Source organism: Schistocerca piceifrons, chromosome 2 (assembly GCF_021461385.2).
Source record: "Schistocerca piceifrons isolate TAMUIC-IGC-003096 chromosome 2, iqSchPice1.1, whole genome shotgun sequence".
Classification (NCBI taxonomy): Eukaryota; Metazoa; Arthropoda; class Insecta; order Orthoptera; family Acrididae; genus Schistocerca; species Schistocerca piceifrons.
Genome location: NC_060139.1, coordinates 469,826,554 through 469,846,581, shown reverse-complemented (window position 1 = coordinate 469,846,581; position 20,028 = coordinate 469,826,554). Strand labels below are relative to the sequence as shown.

The following is a 20,028-nucleotide window of genomic DNA, read 5'->3' as shown; positions in this document are numbered from 1 at the left end:
AGCAGTCTGAAGGAAAGAACAAGTGATTGCCGGCGTTCGTCAGTTCACTGAAAAACAGTACAAATACGGCAGGCGTAGTGGCTTGCGAGACAGAGGTGAGAGAGACCCGAATCGAGTTCGCGCGGTAGATCAAAGACTATTGCTCTGGTACAACGCTCCTGTCGTTTTCCACACTCGTTCAGGAGAATGCTGGGCTGACACTCAGTTTATGCACCAGAAAATAAACATATAGGACAAAAATTAATCGCCGCTGGGAGCCATCACGAGAATACCGTGTGTACCGCCTCCAGCTTTGATAATGCTTTCAGTTTGACGAGGAAGTTAGTCGACAAATTTCTTCAGGTGTAACATACCCGACCGAAGCCTCTAACTGATGATTGGATCCCGTAGAGCTAGCAGACTGCGGGGTTATTAACTGTTATACCATACCAGCTGTTGCAAACTGCTGTCCATCTGCTGTTTGTGTGTTGCTCGGCCCAATGAAGATGTACGGCTGTATGAGGGGCTGGGCGCGATGACCAGTTGCGAGGCACTCGATTCCAAAGTTCCAGTGCATACAATTCCTTCCACCTCGTTCGCTCGGAATCAAGCTGAGATGGACTTGCGTTCACTGACAGTGGCAGTCCTCAGTTTTAAACAATTTTATTTATTTATTTAACCTGGTCTGATTGGGGCCATCAGGCCCTCTCTTAGGTCGGACTAGGGTTTCATATCATAGTTACTGAAGCAATAACCGGAGAAATGATAGTTTTAATATGACAACTAGTATTAAAATTGTCATCGACACAGCGTAACATTCGTCTCCAGTTCCTGGCGCACAGGATGTTCTCACGACCACTGTTATTACGCGGTGTTACATGGCTGGGAGTTGCACACCATCCCCGTGTCCCGTTGGACAATCCTTGTTGACATACCAACACTGTGCGGTTGGTCCCGGCGGAGGTTCGAGTCCTCCCTCGGGCATGTGTGTGTGTGTGTGTGTGTGTGTGTGTGTGTGTGTGTGTGTGTGTGTGTGTGTGTGTGTTTGTCCTTAGGTTAATTTAGGTTAAAATAGTGTGTAAGCTTAGGGTGTGATGACCATAGCAGTTAAGTCCCATAAGATTTGAGACACACGCACACACACACACACACACACCAACACCAACAAATTCGCCAGCTTCATTCACCGTGTCATCACGAGCACGTTCAAAAATAATTTCTTTCTGGCATTCTGTCATGTCTTCACGTCGATGCATCTTACTGCACTGAGTCCATACAAACGATAGGCGCCAAACTCATCCCCATTACCCCGCCTCGTGAACACACACACACACACACACACACACACACACACACACACACACACACCACTTCACTGGCATGAGTTACGTCAACAGTGCAAGGCTGTATGACTGCCTAGTTCCATTCTACTCGTACAATATGTACAACGTTCCAAAGCGACCGGTATGTTCTTTTGTTTGATGAATGAGCTTACAGTACGCTTTCACACGAAATATTACAACAGTTTAAAGTTTACGCGGTTCGCAGACAGACGGCACACACTAGCTCCCTACTTTAAATTAGTTAGCTGACTTCTGTGGCGACAGATAGGGCATCCACTTAATATAAGATTTCACATATCATGAAAACACTACATCCTGTACAATCATACAAACAAACATCAGGAGGGAGAGAGAGAGAGAGAGAGAGAGAGAGAGAGAGAGAGACTAATACACAAATTAATACATCTGGAAACACGACGTCGATTTTGATCTGATAACTGCATATTCCACTTGCGAGGTATAGATGCACTGATAATGGTTTCAACGTCGTCTGCCAATAGATAGCGTAATGGCACAGCTACCGTGTTTACCCTTTAGTACGAAATGCTCACAGTCAGAAGGCTCAGTGTGGTGCAAACGTGTGATCCAAGTAGGCAACTGTACCATGGAGACACAGTTGTGCTTTCTACAGCCAAGCGAGTTTTGAACGGAGTCGAATCGTGGCGTTCCGAATGGCGGAATCGTCTTTTTGGAGAACTGCCACAGAAGTTGTACGTGCTCCGTCAGTTGGGCAACGCTGCTCGTATCAGTGGTCACGTGAACATTCTCCACCCGTAGCCGAGGTGCAGGATGTTCACGCAGCACAGACGACCGCCAGGGTCGTCGTGCTGTGAGAGCATCATCGACAGGTCGTACAGCTTTCCAGCACAGATATGAGTGCTCGAGGATCACTCGGAAAATGGAATGGCGCACCGTGGTCTTCAGCGATGAAAGTAGATTGTGCCTGCACGCTGCAAGGTGGCAACCGATGTGCCCCTCCACAATGGGTGCAAGACCCACATTACTCGCCCACCTTACATTCTTAATAAACAACCATGCAGTTTGCAGATGTTTTTGCGGAATCATTCTGAACATTTCTAGTTATATTCACACCGGAGTAACCAAGCATGGCAAGTGGTGATTAAATGTTGCATTTCACGCAAATAGCAAATTTTGAGCACATGAAAATAATTCAGTTAGCTTTTGTTTCTGTGACTGAGCCACAACAAGGCAACTGCCGAGTGTGGGCTGTTTATACCGACCTCCACGGGTGGCCCGTGAGAAAACCAGCAGACACGGCGCCCCCGGCTGGCGGCAGCCTTTGTACAGGACGGGGTGGGGTGGCGCCCTCGTCCCATACCGTAAAACTCAAAGCTGCGATTTCTGCACTACGTGGTAAGCTGGCCCAGACTCAGTTTTTTTTGGCCAAGGCGCCGTATTAACACAAAAGACAGGTCTGTCGCCGCTACGCGGTGTTGGTGACGTGCGTTCTTTATACGTTCCTCACACTCCTGCTCTTGGCGCGAGGTTCTGAGGAAACATTCCCGTGGTTCCATCAGCGACGGAGAAGCCTCGAGAACGTTTCAACTTAAAATGCCTCCCAGAATCTGCCCACTGGCTGAAACTGTGTGACGTGGGGCGATGATTCCTGCGCACACCATGTCTGGAGGGAAAACAGGGGATTGGGGGAAATTTTGTAGCAAGATGATGATTGGGCAGCCGCTGGTGCTGAGTAGGACAAACAGGCGTTCTTGTTCTGCCTGCTTTAGCGAGCAGTCGCAGTATTCTGTATTATATCCTACGGAGTATGAACGTAGTAGTTTTGCCTAGCAACACGTTGTTTACCCCGATCGCGCAGCGTCTCAGTTGCAGCTCCGTCGGACATCTACACAGCAACCCATCGAGCAATGCAGGCAATCGACGGAAACACTGGGTACAGCTGCTGTTATTTCTAGTAAATATACGCAGCACCGGCTTACTTTGATCAGCCTTGCTCCATCTTGCCGGCCGGAGTGGCCGTGCGGTTCTAGGCGGTACGGTCTGGAACTGAGCGACCGCTACGGTCGCAGGTTAGAATCCTGCCTCGGGCATGGATGTATGTGATGTCCTTAGGTTAGTTAGGTTTAATTAGTTCTAAGTTCTAGGCGACTGATGACCTCAGAAGTTAAGTCGCATAGTGCTCAGAGCCATTTGAACCATTTTGCTCCATCTTGCTGGAGCGATAGAACTCGCGACATTTGATTACCAGTTGGCACCATTCATGATCGCCACTAGACGTCATTTTTTTATGGACTTGTGACCGGATATACATAGAATTTTGTTCAGTACATCTGGGTAGGGAGAATGCGTTTATGGACTTGTGACCGGATATACATAGAATTTTGTTCAGTACATCTGGGTAGGGAGAATGCGTTTATGGACTTGTGACCGGATATACGTAGAATTTTGTTCAGTACATCTGGGTAGGGAGAATGCGAGCCGTCACAGAATCTATTTCAAAATTTACTGTGTAGATTTTAACTGTTCTCTTCTTATCACTTAGGGAAAACTTTTAGTAACAATCTAATAGTTTTGTCTCTTCTCAACCCAATAAATTCAATACTTATTCTGATCCTCACAGCGCTTATGTGTTCATAATATGCGTTCCTTGGCTCCCATGAATCATTAATTTTGGAGGGTTATAAAAAAAGGTAAAGATTTACATAATCTCATATGATGAAACTGGTCACACTCGAGTTAGTTGCAAAGCTGGATGAACATAACAATGTCAGATAGAGTACTGTGCAATTAAATATACTCCTCTCTTGGGCTAATTATTTGAATTTAGAGTCTAAATTGCAAACATTTGCATAGTAAATTGTAACTTTCTCGTGTCGACTCGGTGGCTAGTTACCGTCGCAAGTGACGGTCGTTTGCAAAAATGGTTCAAATGGCTCTGAGCACTATGGGGCACTATGAGGTCATCATTCTCCTAGACTTAGAGCTACTTAAACCTAACTAACCTAAGGACATCACACACAGCCATGCCCGAGGCAGGATCCGAGCCTGCAACCGTAGCAGCAGCGCTGTTCCAGACTGAAGCGCCTAGAACCGCTCGGCCACAGCAGCCGGCGGTCATTTGCACGTTCGACGTAGACCTGGTGAGCGCTGTCTCGTAGAGTGCATTCGCCCAAGTCACACTAGTCCTATCCCAGACCTAATGGTCTGGGATGAGATAAGCTACAACTATCGTTCACCTTTGGTGTTTCTGGAGGGGTCGTTCTTGCAACAGGAAAGTGATGTGCTGTTCCAACAGGATAGCGCTCGCCAACAAGCTGCCCACGAAACTCAAAGTGCTCTGCAAGATGGCAGCAACTTCCCTGGCTAGCACGATTTCCGGACTTGTCTCCAATCCAGCACGTGTATGATATGATGGACTGAGAAAATATTCGTGCGACTCGTCAACCAAAAACTCTTAAGGAACTACATGAACAGGTGGAGCACCCGTGGCATAACGTATCCCAGATCGGTATTCGCCATCTGTAAGATCAACTGGATGCCAGAGTCAGCGCCTGCACTGCCGTCCGCGGAGGACAAATCACAAACTAATATGGGTGTTCCAGCACCTGGAACCTCAGAACAGCTTGTGCTATTGATCTGTAAATGTAATCATTTCACGTACTCCACATGCACTGTTGCTACAAGAAAGTTCGAAAAGTGTGCACTATATTTTTCCGGCCAGTGTATACTGTATTGTGCCTTGCATGATATTTTAATGTTACAACTTGCCTTTTCTCGTTATTCAATTATTTAAAAATAGAGGTTGCTTTGTACGGCTGCAACGCAGTGGATACACCGGTTCGTGTCAGATCACCGAAGTTAAGCGCTGTCGGGCGTGGTCGGCACTTGGATGGGTGACCATCCAGGCCGCCATGCGCTGTTGCCATTTTTCGGGGTGCTCTCAGCCTCGTTATGCCAACTGAGGAGCTAGTCGACCGAATAGTTGCGGCTTCGGTCAAGAATACCATCATAACGACCGGGAGAGTGATGTGCTGACCCCACGCCCCTCCTATCAGCATCCTCCTCGGAGGATGACACGGCGGTCGGATAGTCCCGATGGGCCACTTGTGGCATGTAGACGGAGTGGTGTTTTTTTTTTTTTTTTTTACGGTGTTAGAAATTTGTGAAGCCTACTTTTGGACAGGGCATCGAAAAGTTGTGAAACGTTTGGGAGCAATATCCGCTTGTGGAGTGTGCGTTTGTATGGTGTGGAGAGACTACTTACTTTGTCGACGGCCTCGTCGACGCTCTGCAGCGTCTGCAGCCGCTTGGTCATGAGCATGTCGGTGAAGCGCCGGTGTATGGGCTGCATGTGCGGCGTCACCCGCAGGATCCACTGCTTGTCCGGGTTGGGCGCGTAGTCGTAGGCCGGCGTGCTGCAACAGCCAGGCGGCAGCAACGTCACCACGGCTCTCTCTCTCTCTCTCTCTCTCTCTCTCTCTCTCTGTCTTCCCCACCAAACACACACACACACACACACACACACACACACACACACACACACACACACATTCCTTGCCGTATTCCACATTCTTTACTATTCTCCCTCATCCAAATGACAAGATAGTGTCGTTCAAATAAACAACCACTGATATGGGTACCATCAATAACGAATACAGTATTTACTTTGCAGTTCCTTATCGACATGTTACCGTAGCCAGAAATGTAGATACTAGTGTTTAAAGCCATAAGCATGCAGTACTGATTTACTGAATACTGGCAGCACAGGACCTAACTCACTTGTGGAAGCCTGTAATGACAATTTACTAATTATACTATCACGTACAATAATAATCATAATAATAATTAGTAGTAGTACTACCGTATGAAGGTACAGTACCTACACATACAGCGTGTTCCAGCAGGAATGGTTGAGATTCAGGGATACGACAGGGCTATCATTTGAAGTAAAACAGTCTATTAAATATGGGTTCTAAAGAGCAGAGCTTAAAATCTATGAACAGTTCTTCGTCTTTGCTACGTCGAAACACATCTCTTCTACTGAACAAGTGTTCATAGCCCATGAGGTATCCATTTTAGAGCCCATGCCTACTAAACATTTTTTTTTCTTATGGTTCATACTACCTCCTTCCAAAATGTGGAAAACAAACAGCTTACATTAGAAGATTTTTTTTTTACAGTATCGAAGATGTAGACGTGCTCTTAGCTTTTAAGTATGCATTTTAGAACCTATGTTCACGGAAATTTTGCTTCGAATGATAGTTCCTGCTGTATCCCTGAATATTGACCATGTCTCCTGGGACAAATTGTGTACGTGGGGACTTTAAAAAGTAAGTTACACGTGACGTCCCGCGTTAAGACCATTGCGCAACAGGAGTTGCGCACTATCAGAAGATACTATTCGCTATCGGTTTCCTGCACACTCAGTTCTGCTGTGGTACGGATAACAGCTGCATCCCGGTGTGCGACTTCGGACAGTACTATTCTTGTAGGCAAAACGTCGAAGTTCCACTCAGATTCACAGTGAAACTCTGGCAATATATGGTGCGATTTGATGGACTGTAATAATAATGAAGGCAAATGCTCTTGGACGAGACCAACCGTGTGTGACGATACAGATAATAAATGTTGAATGCAGAAACTAAAACTTTTTGCTCACTCGTGAGCCCCCAAATGCAATTGCATGAATAATGTTTTTGTAGCCGGCCCATGTGGCCGTGCGGTTCTAGGCGCTTCAGTCTGCAAACCGCGTGACCACTGCGGTCGCAGGTTCGAATCCTGCCTCGGGCATGGATGTGTGTGATGTCCTTAGGTTAGTTAGGTTTAATTAGTTCTAAGTTCTAGGTGACTGATGACCTCAGAAGTTGGGTCGCTTAGTGCTCAGAGCCATTTGAATATTTTTGTAAATCAGTCTAGGGGCTAACCAACACATGTGTCGCATTAATCCTAAAAAAAATTTAGTCATAAGTTCAAATTAATTCAAGCAGAAATTCACGGTGAAAATAATGTTCACTGCTCACAGCATTTTAAATTTTGAAACAGCCTAGTTCCTTTCGAATGAAATAACACGTAGCACAGTTAATAATTATTCATCACTGAAATAATGATCATCTGAACGAGGGCTTAAATGAAACGGGAAAGTTCTCACTGTTGCGAACACTTCCGAATAATCCCAAAAAAGTTGAAAATAGCTCACTGTGTTCAGTATCGTCACAATACTTGCAAATATTTCGATTCATTCGAAACGCGACCTAATACCACTCGTATGTACTGCAAATCTCAAATCCGGCTGCCCCTCGCAGCACACGTAAGCCGTCCTAGAGCCATAAAGCCCCGCGGAAAAAAATGGTTGGCGCTCTTTAAACCCCTTGCACTGACGAGAGTCAAGCTCACACACTTCGGACTTTCAAAATACACTTACGAACAATAAGTTTAATGTGTACATGTTTCACGTATGGATTTGCACGTAAATTTCTTCATATTTCTAGAGCTGCTCTTGGTTTTCCCCTAAATTAAACCGTGCGGCCGCTACGGTCGCAGGTTCGAATCCTGCCTCGGGCATGGATGTGTGTGATGTCCTTAGGTTAGTTGGGTTTAAGTAGTTCTAAGTTCTAGGGGACTGATGACCTCAGAAGTTAAGTCCCATAGTGCTCAGAGCCATTTGAACCCTAAATTAAATAGTTAGTTCACAAATAATGATTTTGTCCAGGTAAACACTGCTTTGAATTTTTATGTTACTAATAAATGTAAACAATAAAACAAAGTACACTTGTACAGTCATAGCTACATCTGATTAGTATTTCTGCCGCTACTTCCGATGTACCTCATCTTATTTGTGTGAAAATTTAGATTTTTATACGCGGAATGTACATTCTGGCCTGTAATTCAAAATCCGTAATATTTATTAAAAAATCTACTATGATGTCCGACAGTCCTCAATGAGACCTATCCGCAGACACTTAGTTTGTAAAAACTGCTTAACGTGTTGTCGAGATAATAATTTTTAATGAAACTTCCCGGCGGATTAAAACTGTGTGCCGGACCGAGATTCGAACTCGGGACCTCTGCCGTTCGTGGGCAAGTGCTCTACCATGGATGGTAGAGCACTTGCCCGCGAAAGGCAAAGGTCCCGAGTTCGAGTCTCGGTCCGGCACACAGTTTTAATCTGCCAGGAAGTTTCATATCAGCGCACACTCCGCTGCAGAGTGAAAATCTAAGTCTGGATTAATTTTTAATGATTGTTACCTACTTAAAACGTTTAACTTGAAATAACTTAAAAACTGTATTTCCTATCGATGATGCGTTTTCACTCACGCACTGGTCTTAATTTTGTTTTTGTAACCACGTTACTGGTTTCACTGTAAGAAGTTGGGTTCAGTTTCTATTAACTTTAGTGTTATTTGATATTTGGTCTGGCCAGTCAGTTCGGCCATGGCGGCTACCCTTCCGTTTTTCACGCCAACGGCCCGGTTTTTCACAACAGCCGAGTTTTCCCGACCACCCATCCTTAGCCAGCGTCTGCCTGACCTGTGCTCTAAAATTATAACACTCAGAGTCTGCCAGTCACTGCGCCTCAAATTGTGCCGCCACCTATTGATGACACCGCGGGCCCCTTGCAGCCTGCCTCCTCAGCTGTCAAACACTCGCCGCTTCGGTCGCACCTGCTCCTATCAGGTCGCGCGCACACGGCCACGTCTGTTTATAAAGTTTCTGTCATAGTATCCGTGTTTTGCCTTCTAAATGGGTCCAAATGCAATGTTGCGTCCAGCCATTGCGAAGCGATGCCAACAGTCTGACTAGACCCGCGAAGACGTGGGTGGTGCTGATTCGTCATAGAGTGCAGATCTTGCATTATGCGATTTCCATCTCTTACGCAACCTGAGACAACGTCTTGACGATGAGGATGTTCACGCAGCGGCTCTCGGATGACTCAGTGACCAAGGAGCGGATTTCTATCGCTGAGGAATTGAGCAATAGGTAGAACGTTCCGACTTTTGTCTATTGAGACTTGGTGATTATGATGAAAAATAGTGTCATGTATTTAGGTCGATTTGACGTGTAGTGCAGCATTCAGTAAGAGTTATTTACTGCCATAATAATATGGAACTTAGTTTTTGAAGTTCTTTGGTTCATACAAAATCAATTTACATGTTAACGTTTAAATTTGACAACAAAATCGCACCACTTTGTTTCAATTCACGCTAGATTTTCAGACCACCTTCAAAAACATGGAGTGGGAAATTCTTCACACTATCTTTTATTGTATGTTCCTCCACATAAAAACCACATCCAGCATTTTCACAAGAACCCTACTTCTCCATAGCTTGGCCACGTCTCATTGGTCCCTTTCAGATGTGTTTGACCCGTGACTATTATGTCGAGACACGCAGTAAGTAAGTACCACGACATTTGGGCAGCTATCCTCATTGGAGTTCTATTGATGCAGAAGGGACTCACTTTATTGGGAGATGAATTTCATCGCCAGAATCCAACCAGAATTACACACTGCCATAACTTTTGCCCGTCCTACTACGGAAGAAAATTGATATAGCGCCTTCTCCATTGGAATTTTAGGGAATTCACATTTTATTTTGAGTCGCTGTGAAGCTGCACTATATACACTGGTGTCCAAAATTAAAACAGCAAACGTAAATTTTGCATAGTCGCGTTAATTGTGCCACAAAACCGTACAAACAGGTGATAGTGAAGTAGAAACAACGTGAAGAATACATAACATAATCAACTGCAATACGCATAATGGTAGAGAAAAATGTTCTTCGCTTTTTTCCAACTTAACGGATTTGCACACACATTCTGACAACTGGTTAATGTGCTCAGTATGGTGTGTGACCACCTCTAGCACCAGTATGGGCCTGACAACGACGGGACATGCTGTGAATGATGTCATCAATCTCATGTTGAGGCAATAACGCCCATTCTTCCGGCAGAGCTGCTCACAAGTCTTGGAGGGTGGTTGGTGCATGCTGACGTGATGCAACCCGTCTCCCTAATGTATCCCAGACATGCTCTACGGGATTCAAATCGGGAGAGCGAGCAGGCCACGCCATGCATGCAATATCTTCCGTTTCCAAAAAAACATGAGGTCGAGCATTGTCGTTCATCAATGCGAAGTCTGGGCCCACAACATCTTGCAACAACCGCGAATGAGATCCCAAGATCTTCTCGCGGTAGCTAACAGGAGTTATAGCTTGCTGATTCACCTGTACAATTTCATGAAGTGTTCGAGCGGTCAATATAATCCCTGCCCACACCATTAGAGATCCTCCTCGATATCGGCCTCCTTCCACAATGTTCGGGTCCCTAAATCGCGCTCCACCTGCCCTTCAGATGCGAATCCGTCGAGAATCACTCTCTAGACCAAATCGAAACTCATCTGTGAAAAGAACATTGGCCCACCGTTCGACCGTCAAGGTGGCATGTTGACGTTCCCTTCTGTGAAGACACGCCAGAGGTAAACAGACAGCAGGTCTCCAGCAGTAAAGGCCACTCTGCTGAAGCCTCGCTACAACACGTCCAGGGGATGCTGCGAGTTCAGATGTAACGTGCAGTGCAGTACGGAGGCGGTACCGTCGTTCCCTTACAGCCAAATAACGGTCCTCTCTTCTGAAGTCACACGTGGTCGGTCCTGTGCTGGTCTCCGGGATACAGTTTCTGTCTCTATAAACCGTCGCCTCATCCAAGAAAGGACAGAACGATTCACAACGGGCCACATCATTCTGCGACTCTCGTGCTTCCATTATTCCTATGGCCCTCCACAGCAGAGAGACTGTAGGCGTCTTCTCTGTGCCATGCTGCACCGTCTGTGACTGTGTACACAGCGATTGTGGATGTGCGACTACCCACAAACACTGTCACGCTTGATAGGTGGCCTGACGTCATTGCTGGCGTGGTTGTCCGTTGATCGGAATGCTACCTTCCGTGTAGAACACGATCGTAACGACACTGTTTGACAGTTTGTATGATTGTATCACGAATTAGAGACAGGACGGGGAAATAGCAGTTTGTTGCTTTAATTTTGGGCACCAGTTTAGCTGTTGTATTTCCCATACAAAGGTTTTCTTCTCAATGTTAGAACGATTATCAGCAGTAGGTCTGTAGCGATTCTACTCACTGAATCGATAGGGAAATTGAAATTAACACGAATTTTTGTTATAAAGGCCTATTTTTCTGAGTATTATCTAATATACTATTTTAAACTAAATGATACGATATGTTGAAACCTTCCAGTGAACCCTTTCCCTCTCCAGTTCAGCCTTGATATTACAGATACTATCTAGATAATTCATGGTTACGGACAATACTAAAACAGATATGGACAATAGTAAAACAGTATTCATTATAGGAGCTATCACCTACACGTCACGATGTTCAGAAACGTCGCCGTGTTTGGGGTACGCTTATATTTATCTCTTGCGAGCGACATTCATTCCAACAGCCGTCCGCTTCCCCCCTCCCCCTCACGGCATCTCGAATTACCAGAGCTGAAGTAGTCTCGTAAATAACAATAAGGGAGCAAGTTTTGCAGCAAAAGGAAATGCGGCTGGGTTACCGCGAACATAAAGAGGGGAACAACGGAGGCACGTGCCTCGTGCAAGAGGGAGGAAAGAGCGCGAAAGCGCAAAGTGGTAAATATGGTGAATGCAGGAGGCGGGCAGCGGGGGCGAGGATACAGCACGGAACGACGAGGGGTAGTGCGTGCTTGGCTGCGTCAGCGCTGAGGCGTAATGGCAGGCAGTAGGGGAGGAAACGCCACAGGCGTGCTCCCTTATGAGACGAAGGCCTGCCACCATTCCGCTAACTAATTCCTCAATTGATTAATGTTGAAGAGAAGATATGCGGCTTCTCCAAGCATTAAGTTGACGCCTTTGAGTGAGCAGTAGCACGTAAATTAATGGGCTACTTCATAAGGCTGTATTTTTAAAGCAGGGTTCAGGGTTCGACAGAGCACAGAAACAATTTAAACGAAAAATTGAACAATATCATGCATGATTCAGACTAAGTCGTTCGTATCCAGAGCAAATCTTGAACCTAACACTAGACCTCCCAGTAGAGGTCAAAGAACCACTTCCTATTTTGACATGCGAATTTCTTCGGTGTTTAAAATATACGCATGAAAAAAAGTATTGCATCACCTCGGTTAGGAGAGTTCCGGAACCTATACAGATAATTGGAATAGAGATCAACATAAACATCATTTCCGCGCTTTTTATTGCTGCTGAAAACCACACATTGCATGTTGTACCACCATACAGCGAGACCTTCAGAGATGGTGGCCGAGATTGCTGTAAACACCGGTACCTCTAATACCCATTAGCATTTCCTCTTGCATTGATGCATGCATTTATTCGTCGTGGCATACTATCCACAGGTTGATCAAGGCACTGTCTGTCCTCAATGGCGACTCGGCGTAGGTCCCTCATAGTGGTTGGTGGTCAAGTCATCCATAAACAGCCCTTTTCAATATATCCCAGGCATAGGGATAGGGTTCATGTATGGAGAACATGCTGGCCACTCTGGTCGGGCGATGTCGTTATCCTGAAGGAACTCATTCAAAAGATGTGCACGATGGGGGCGCATATTGTCGGCCATGAAGTCAAATGCCTCGTCTAGAAGCTGCCGATATGGTTGCACTATCGGTCGGAGGATGGCATTCACGTATCGTACAGCCGTTACGGCGCCTTCCATGACCACCAGTGGAGTACGTCGGCCCCGCACAATGCTACCCCAAAACAGTAGGGAACCTCCACCTTGCTGCACTCACCGAACAGTGTGTCAAGGCATTCAGACTGAACGGATTGCCTCCAAACACGCCTCCGACGATTGTCTGGTTGAAGGCATATGTGACACTCATCGGTGAAGAGCACTTGATGCCAATTCTGAGCGGTCCATTCGGCATGTTGTTGGGCACATCTGTATCGCGCTGTATGGTGTCGTGGTTGCAAAGCTGGACCTCGCCATGGACGTCGGGAGTGAAGTTGTGCATCATGCAGCCTATTGCGCACAGTCTGAGTCGTAACAAGACACTTTGTGACTGCACCAAAAGCATTATTCAACATGGTGGAGTTGTTGTCAGGATCCCTCCGAGCCATAATCCGTAGGCAGCGGTCATCCACTGCAGTAGTAGCCCTTGGGCGGCCTGAGCGAGGCATGTCATCGACAGTTCCTAACTCTCTGTATCTCTTCCATGTCCGAACAACATCGCTTTGGTTCACTCCGAGACCCCTGGACACTTCCCTTGTTGAGAGTCCTTACTGGCACAAAGTAACAATGCGGACGCGATCGAACTGCGATATTGACCATCTAGGCGTGATTGAACTACAGACAACACGAGCCGTGTACCTCCTTCCTGGTGGAATGACTGGAACTGATCGGCTGTCGGACTCTATCCGTCTAATAGGCGCTGCTCATACGTGGTTGTTGACATCTTTGGTGGGTTTAGTGACATCTCTGAACAGTCAAAGGGACTGTGTCTGTGATACAATGTCCACAGTCAACGTCTATCTTCAGGAGTTCTGGGAACCAGGGTAATGCAAAACTTTTTTTGATGTGTGTAGTTTGTTCCTGTGATGTTATGAGTTTTATTTCTTTTAGACGAGGTTCAACTTGTCTAAATTGTCTTGCTTTGTAACTACAAATTTGTAAAATAATTACGTATTTACCATTGGTTCCCGACGGTGGTCAGTTAACTGCTCCTCACTGAAATGCATTTTACGTAGTTTATTTGGTGCTTTTGTTAGCCAAAAATTATGAAATGCATACAATACTGAGCGTAACAGTTCTTTCTATGCCGCGCGGGATTAGCCGAGTGGTGTAAGGCGCTGCAGTCATGGACTGTGCGGCTGGTCCCGGCGGAGGTTCGAATCCTCCCTCGGGCATGGGTGTGTGTGTTTGTCCTTAGGATAATTTAGGTTAAGTAGTGTGTAAGCTTAGGGACTGATGACCTTAGCAGTTAAGTCCCATAAGATTTCACACACATTTGAAGATTTTTTAGTTCTTTCTATCTGTTTGCCATCCCTAACAATTCTATTGTAAGCTATAAGGAATTGTTGTCGCGGATGTGGGTTTTCTGAAGCCGAAAGTAAAGTATTGGCTGCTCACAGATGTTCTGAATGGTTTTCATTATTTAGGATAAGCTGAAACGAGATCTGCGGATTCTATCCTGGGTGAACATATTACGCAACACCTCGTGGATCTTACTTACGAAAGTGGAGAAATGTTACATCAGACAGCTTTGCAAAGCTGGCAAAAGAACAGAAATGGAGATATAAGCATTGTTGCACTTTGAGCACGAGCAGAAGGGAAGTGCCACGATCTATGGGAAAATGGCAAGACACGCTTCACTTAATTGTTAGTAGGTTTGTGACATTACTTTAACATCTCAATAAGTAAAGACTAAGAAAAATGTGCCTTTTATTAATTCTGTGCACTCCAGTGTAACAGTCGATGAAACAGCACAAAAGAAAACTCCAGAAATAATCAGTTTTTATAAGAACACTAAATTTAGTATAGGTGTGGCAGTTCAAATGTCACGCAAATGTAGCATAAGAGTCATGACGAAGTGCTGCCCCGCACATGTTTTCTACAACGTTCTACATATGATATGATGAAGTTGGCAACTGGCTGTGTCATCTCTCGGTCGTTTTTTATAAGGTCTTTTATAATGAAAGTCGTAGAAGAATCAGGAATTCTTGCTCTCAGCGATTACAGACTCTATTTATTTTGAATGCTACAGAGAAGTTGTACGTCTAAGCAAAAGGACAGGCAAACTGTGCAGTTGTGACTCTTAGTACACGTAGTTCTCCACATAGATGTGTCTAGTAAAACACTACGTATTTGTTAAAAGATAAACATTTAATTAGTCAGTAGCTACGCAATAACATTTTCACCTGTTGTTACATGATGTAAACACCAACACTAGAAGTATAAGCACTTTTATTTGCCTCTAATACGGTGGCACTTATTTTTGTATTGTTTAACGCAAAGGTAAAATTTATGAATTTCAAATAAAAATGTACCAACATTATTATTATACATGAAAAAAATAATAAAAGCAATATTACAGACAATAAATAAGAAATACCGTTACATTTTGTAAAAATGGTTAAAATGCAATAAAAACCTAAGGGGTCAATTGACAACCATTGAGCATTCTACGGATACTTGGAAGCTGGGCGTTCTAGTGCTAAAGCTAATTCTAACACATTAGAGAATTTGTAGCAAAAATTTACTCTGCACGTTAGGTTACTTTAAAAAAGCGTTTTACTCATTTGGTCTTGAACACTTTTCCCAGGGAAAGGTCAAGATCATACAACCATAAAACTGAGGGATAAAAAGTCCGAGGTTAAATTTATTGGGGAAATCTCAGATCCGTTTTAAATCAAAACGAGAGGAAGACAAGGAGATGGGCTGTCTCCATTACTTTTCAACTGTGTCCCTGAGAAAGTGATTCAAGAATGGTGCGAACAGAAATCAGTCCTCAAAACTGACCAGCCCGTCGATTCGGGTAGAGGGCAGTTATCTACAGATTTTCTAGGACTTGCAGACGATTTAACAATATTAACTCGTGACATTTCAGCAGCCCAGCATCAGACTGAACTCTTGAAAGGAGCTGCAGAAAAAGCCATCCATATACTGTATCTTTTGAAAAGACAGAGTACGTGATGTACAGCAACCAAGCTCCAAAATTTATGGGGACGAAATATGGAAAATTTAAACGAGTTCTACAATATAGCAAATTTACACGAGTTCTACAATATCATGTGAAACTCAGCCCTCACTTTTCTCGCATGACATACTGAAAGCTTTGGATCAAGGCAGTCAAGTAGATGCAGTACTTCTTGATTTCCGAAAAGCGTTTGACTCAGTACGACACCTATGCTTATCGTATAAAATTCGACCATATGGGGTATCAAGTGAAATTTGTGACTGGATTGAGGACTTTTTGGTAGGGAGGACACAGCATGTTATTTTGGATGGGGAGTCGTCATCGTCAGTCGTAGAAGTAACTTCGGGTGTGCCCCAGGGAAGTGTATTGGGATCCTTGCTGTTTATGTTGTATATTAATGACCTTGCGGACAATATTAACAGTAACCTCAGAGAGTTTGCAGACGACGCAGTTACAGTACCTACAGTACCAGAGCACACGAACGAAGGCAGTCAGTTGTCCACCGAACGAAGGAGCACGCCGAAGAGAACGCTGACGCACACTAACGACGAAAAACACTGTTGCACAAAACACTGGCGACGATCTTCGGCGTTGAGAAGACTAAACACAAAAAGGGGGGGGCTGCGACTGGGGGGAGGGGAAAAAGAGGCTAAGCAATACCGAGAATTTAACCAAAAAAATGGGTGGGTGTCATTAGCGGGAGTGGGGAGAGGGAGGGGAGCTGTGCTCTCAAAATCAAATTTTGTCCCGGGCGCCAGTTACTCCACTCATACCACTGAGCAGTAGGATCACGTGTGTAACAGAACCGCCTGTAGCGCATGGCCGCAGCAAGGACGCAAATCAACAATATTGTGTATAGACAGGATTGTTAAAAGGTAAAGTGAAAATTACTTCAGACAGAGATGGCGTTGTATCAGTGGAACTTTAATCATGTTGTGGTATATGCTGCGCAACACTTCAGTTTCACTCAATCTGAAGAACGGCTTTTATTTTTTCGGATTTTCGAAGTCGATTTGTATGTGTGTTCAAATGGGTAAACTGCAATACCGTGTCGTTGTAAGTTTGCGTTTCAAGTAGTTCATTGGAAACAGAAATTCCTTCAGCCTTTAGAAGCAAGGGCGTATACGTAACTGCATTTCTCTGGAATGCGTTAAGCATGAGGGATGACTCAAGGCCAGCCTATGTGGCCGAGCGGTTCTAGGCGCTACAGTCTGGAACCGCAAGACCGCTACGGTCGCAGGTTCGAATCCTGTCTCGGGCATGGATATGTGTGATGTCCTTAGGTTAGTTAGGTTTAAGTAGTTCTAAGTTCTAGGGGACTGATGACCGTAGAAGTTAAGTCCCATAGTGCACAGAGCCATTTGAACAATTTTTTTTTTTTTATGACTCAAAAACACAGGAGTAGTTTGGGAAGAACGAGTGCAGCATATTTTGGGTGAAGAATTGTCCAAGAGAGATGTTGCCTTTGTTAACATTATGAGAAAGTTTTGCGGCGATATTCTTGAATAAATTTTCTCTTTATTTTCTTCCCCTATCATATTTGCTTGCATACTCAAGATTTCTGCTGTTTTCTCTGTCCTCGTCGTCTGGAGTTAACTGTTCCATTAATATCCGTAGGCCGTGTAGTACTTTCGTATGTAGTTGGCCGGATTATGTTACGGAGACGCGGCAATACAACCGAGAAGTCTTTGTTGAATGCTGAAGCAAATCAAATGCGAAAATGTCTCAGCAGTTTTTGAAATTTTGTAAATGGCGTCCAACTGATTCGTGAGTTTACTTGTTACGTGGGTGAGATCTGTGTCCACCACATCATACTGCTTGCGAGGTACCGAGCTAAGTGACGCAGTGATTAGCGCATGGGACTCGCAATCGGGAGGAACGACGGCTCATATCCGTTCCAGGCATCCACGTTTAGATTATCCGTAAGTCACTTAAGGCAAACGCCGGGATTGTTCCTTTAGAAAGGACACGGCTAATTTCCTTCCCCACCCTTCCTTAAACCGAGCTTGCGCTCCGTCTCTAATGACCTCGTTGTCGACGGGACATTAAACACTAATCTTTCTGCTTCCAGCAGTGAGGACGTCTTCGTAACGTCACCTGATCGACTGATAATGCATCTCTTGACTTGTAACTTGCTTGAAGATTATACTGGTGCCTGAATCGGTACCAAATCACCATAAGCCAAAGAGCGATGCTACATTCGATCTTCTTCTAACGAAGTATGTAGCACATGATCCTTCTGCAGAAAAACGTCACTGTATGTACAGTAAGTAAATCATAACGGTTTACAGTGAACCACAGTGGTGGTGACAGACGATCAATTTGATATAGGACACTTACGGTCTATCACTCCGGCAAACAACCTCAAATTGGCATACACGTATGCACGCACGCGCTCGCACGCATGCTCTCTCTCTCTCTCTCTCTCTCTCTCTCTCTCTCTCTCTCTCTCTCACACACACACACACACACACAAAGAGGAATAGTCAATATTCGCCGCCCGGAGTGGCCGAGCGGTTCTGGGCGCTACAGTCTGGAACCGCGCGACCGCTACGGTCGCAGGTTCGAATCCTGCCTCGGGCATGGATGTGTGTGATGTCCATAGGTTAGTTAGGTTTAAGTAGTTCTAAGTTCTAGGGGACTGATGACCTCAGCAGTTAAGTCCCATAGTGCTCAGAGCCATTTGAACCATTTTTAGTCAATATTCAGGGATAAGTCAGTGAACACTGACTCTAAATTGCATGAGCTATGAGCACTTGTTTGGTACAAGAGACGAGTTTCACAGTTGCAAAGATGAGCGAATAATATCTCTTAAAGTATGCATTTTAGAGCCCAATTTACTTCGAAAGGTCATCCCTGTCATATCCATGAATACTACCACTCCTTTAGAAAATGCATTTTAGCCATCCGCTGTTTTATTTAACCTATATATCATCTACCGGTTTCGGTCACAGACCATCATCACTGGATATAAGGTAAAACAGATGATTTAAAAACATATCCCATTTTCCTTTTAAGTCGGTACAACATCAAGGTTGTCACAGTGAAACCGCCCAAACAATTATCCTAATCCGACCTTGAAATACTACGTACCGAAACCGGTAGATGATTTATAGGTTAAATAAAATAGCTGACGACTAAAATGCATTTTCTAAAGTACTTAACAGCTGTTGGCTCTCACATAATGAAAAAATTAGATTGGCCTTTCCTTCTGGGACACCGTATATAAAAACTTTAAAATAATTCTTCATTAATGTGGATATATCGTAACTCAGTATTTGTATTAATACAATTCCTCTTTTGTTTTTCTCATTATCCACTACAACCGCGGATTCATCCCGAAGTTAGAGCACCATTGTCGCCCAAGTTTGACACACTTGACGCACAAACTAATGCTTGTACATGTATTCTCGAACTGTGTGGGGGTGAAGAGTATGCGTCCACAATAGCATAAAATGCTGGATCATGCACAACTGTCAGGCTTACAGGTACGTACGAGTCAAGAGCTCAAGAGTGTCATATGGAGAAATGCAGTACTCTCACAATGTGATGAGAATGCTCTAGACGTTTTGTAGGAGTATTATAAGAAATGACATTCCTAGATCATATTTACATTCTATCGGCATTTCAGTACCGGCTTTAACGTGTTCGTACGAGTCTCCAGCCCGTTATTATACTACCTACACATGAGGTCCAACAGTCTGCGAGAGCGAGCAGGCCAACCGAATTATTATGGGAATATTTATCTGTGTACACCACGCTAACTTTACAATATTCGGTAGCGACTACTGCATAATAGATATTTTTCTCACGTCCGTAAAGATACACCGAGTCAGTGTAGCTCTGTATCTTTTAAACTGTTTTACTTTGCGGTCGTACATGAAAAATGTCTGGGATCCATAATGTTGTTGATAACGCAGTGCTTCTCGCAAGGACTTCTAGGCGCGGAAGAATCGGCAGAAGAGGGCCAAAATACTCGTGTTCCCTATCCGTGCAGACTTACGGCACAAAAAAGTTGCGTTTCAGGTAGCTTGGTGTAGT

General features: G+C 44.7%; 1 protein-coding gene across 1 annotated transcript in view; it reads right to left on the bottom strand.

The window, feature by feature from the left end:
- Positions 1-20,028, bottom strand: part of LOC124774601 (extracellular sulfatase SULF-1 homolog) — a 449,198-nt gene that overhangs the window by 139,871 nt on the left and 289,299 nt on the right. The window contains exon 5 of the mRNA XM_047249494.1: positions 5,566-5,716. Within this exon, the coding sequence (XP_047105450.1) occupies positions 5,566-5,716 (151 nt within the window). The remainder of the gene's footprint in view (positions 1-5,565; positions 5,717-20,028) is intronic.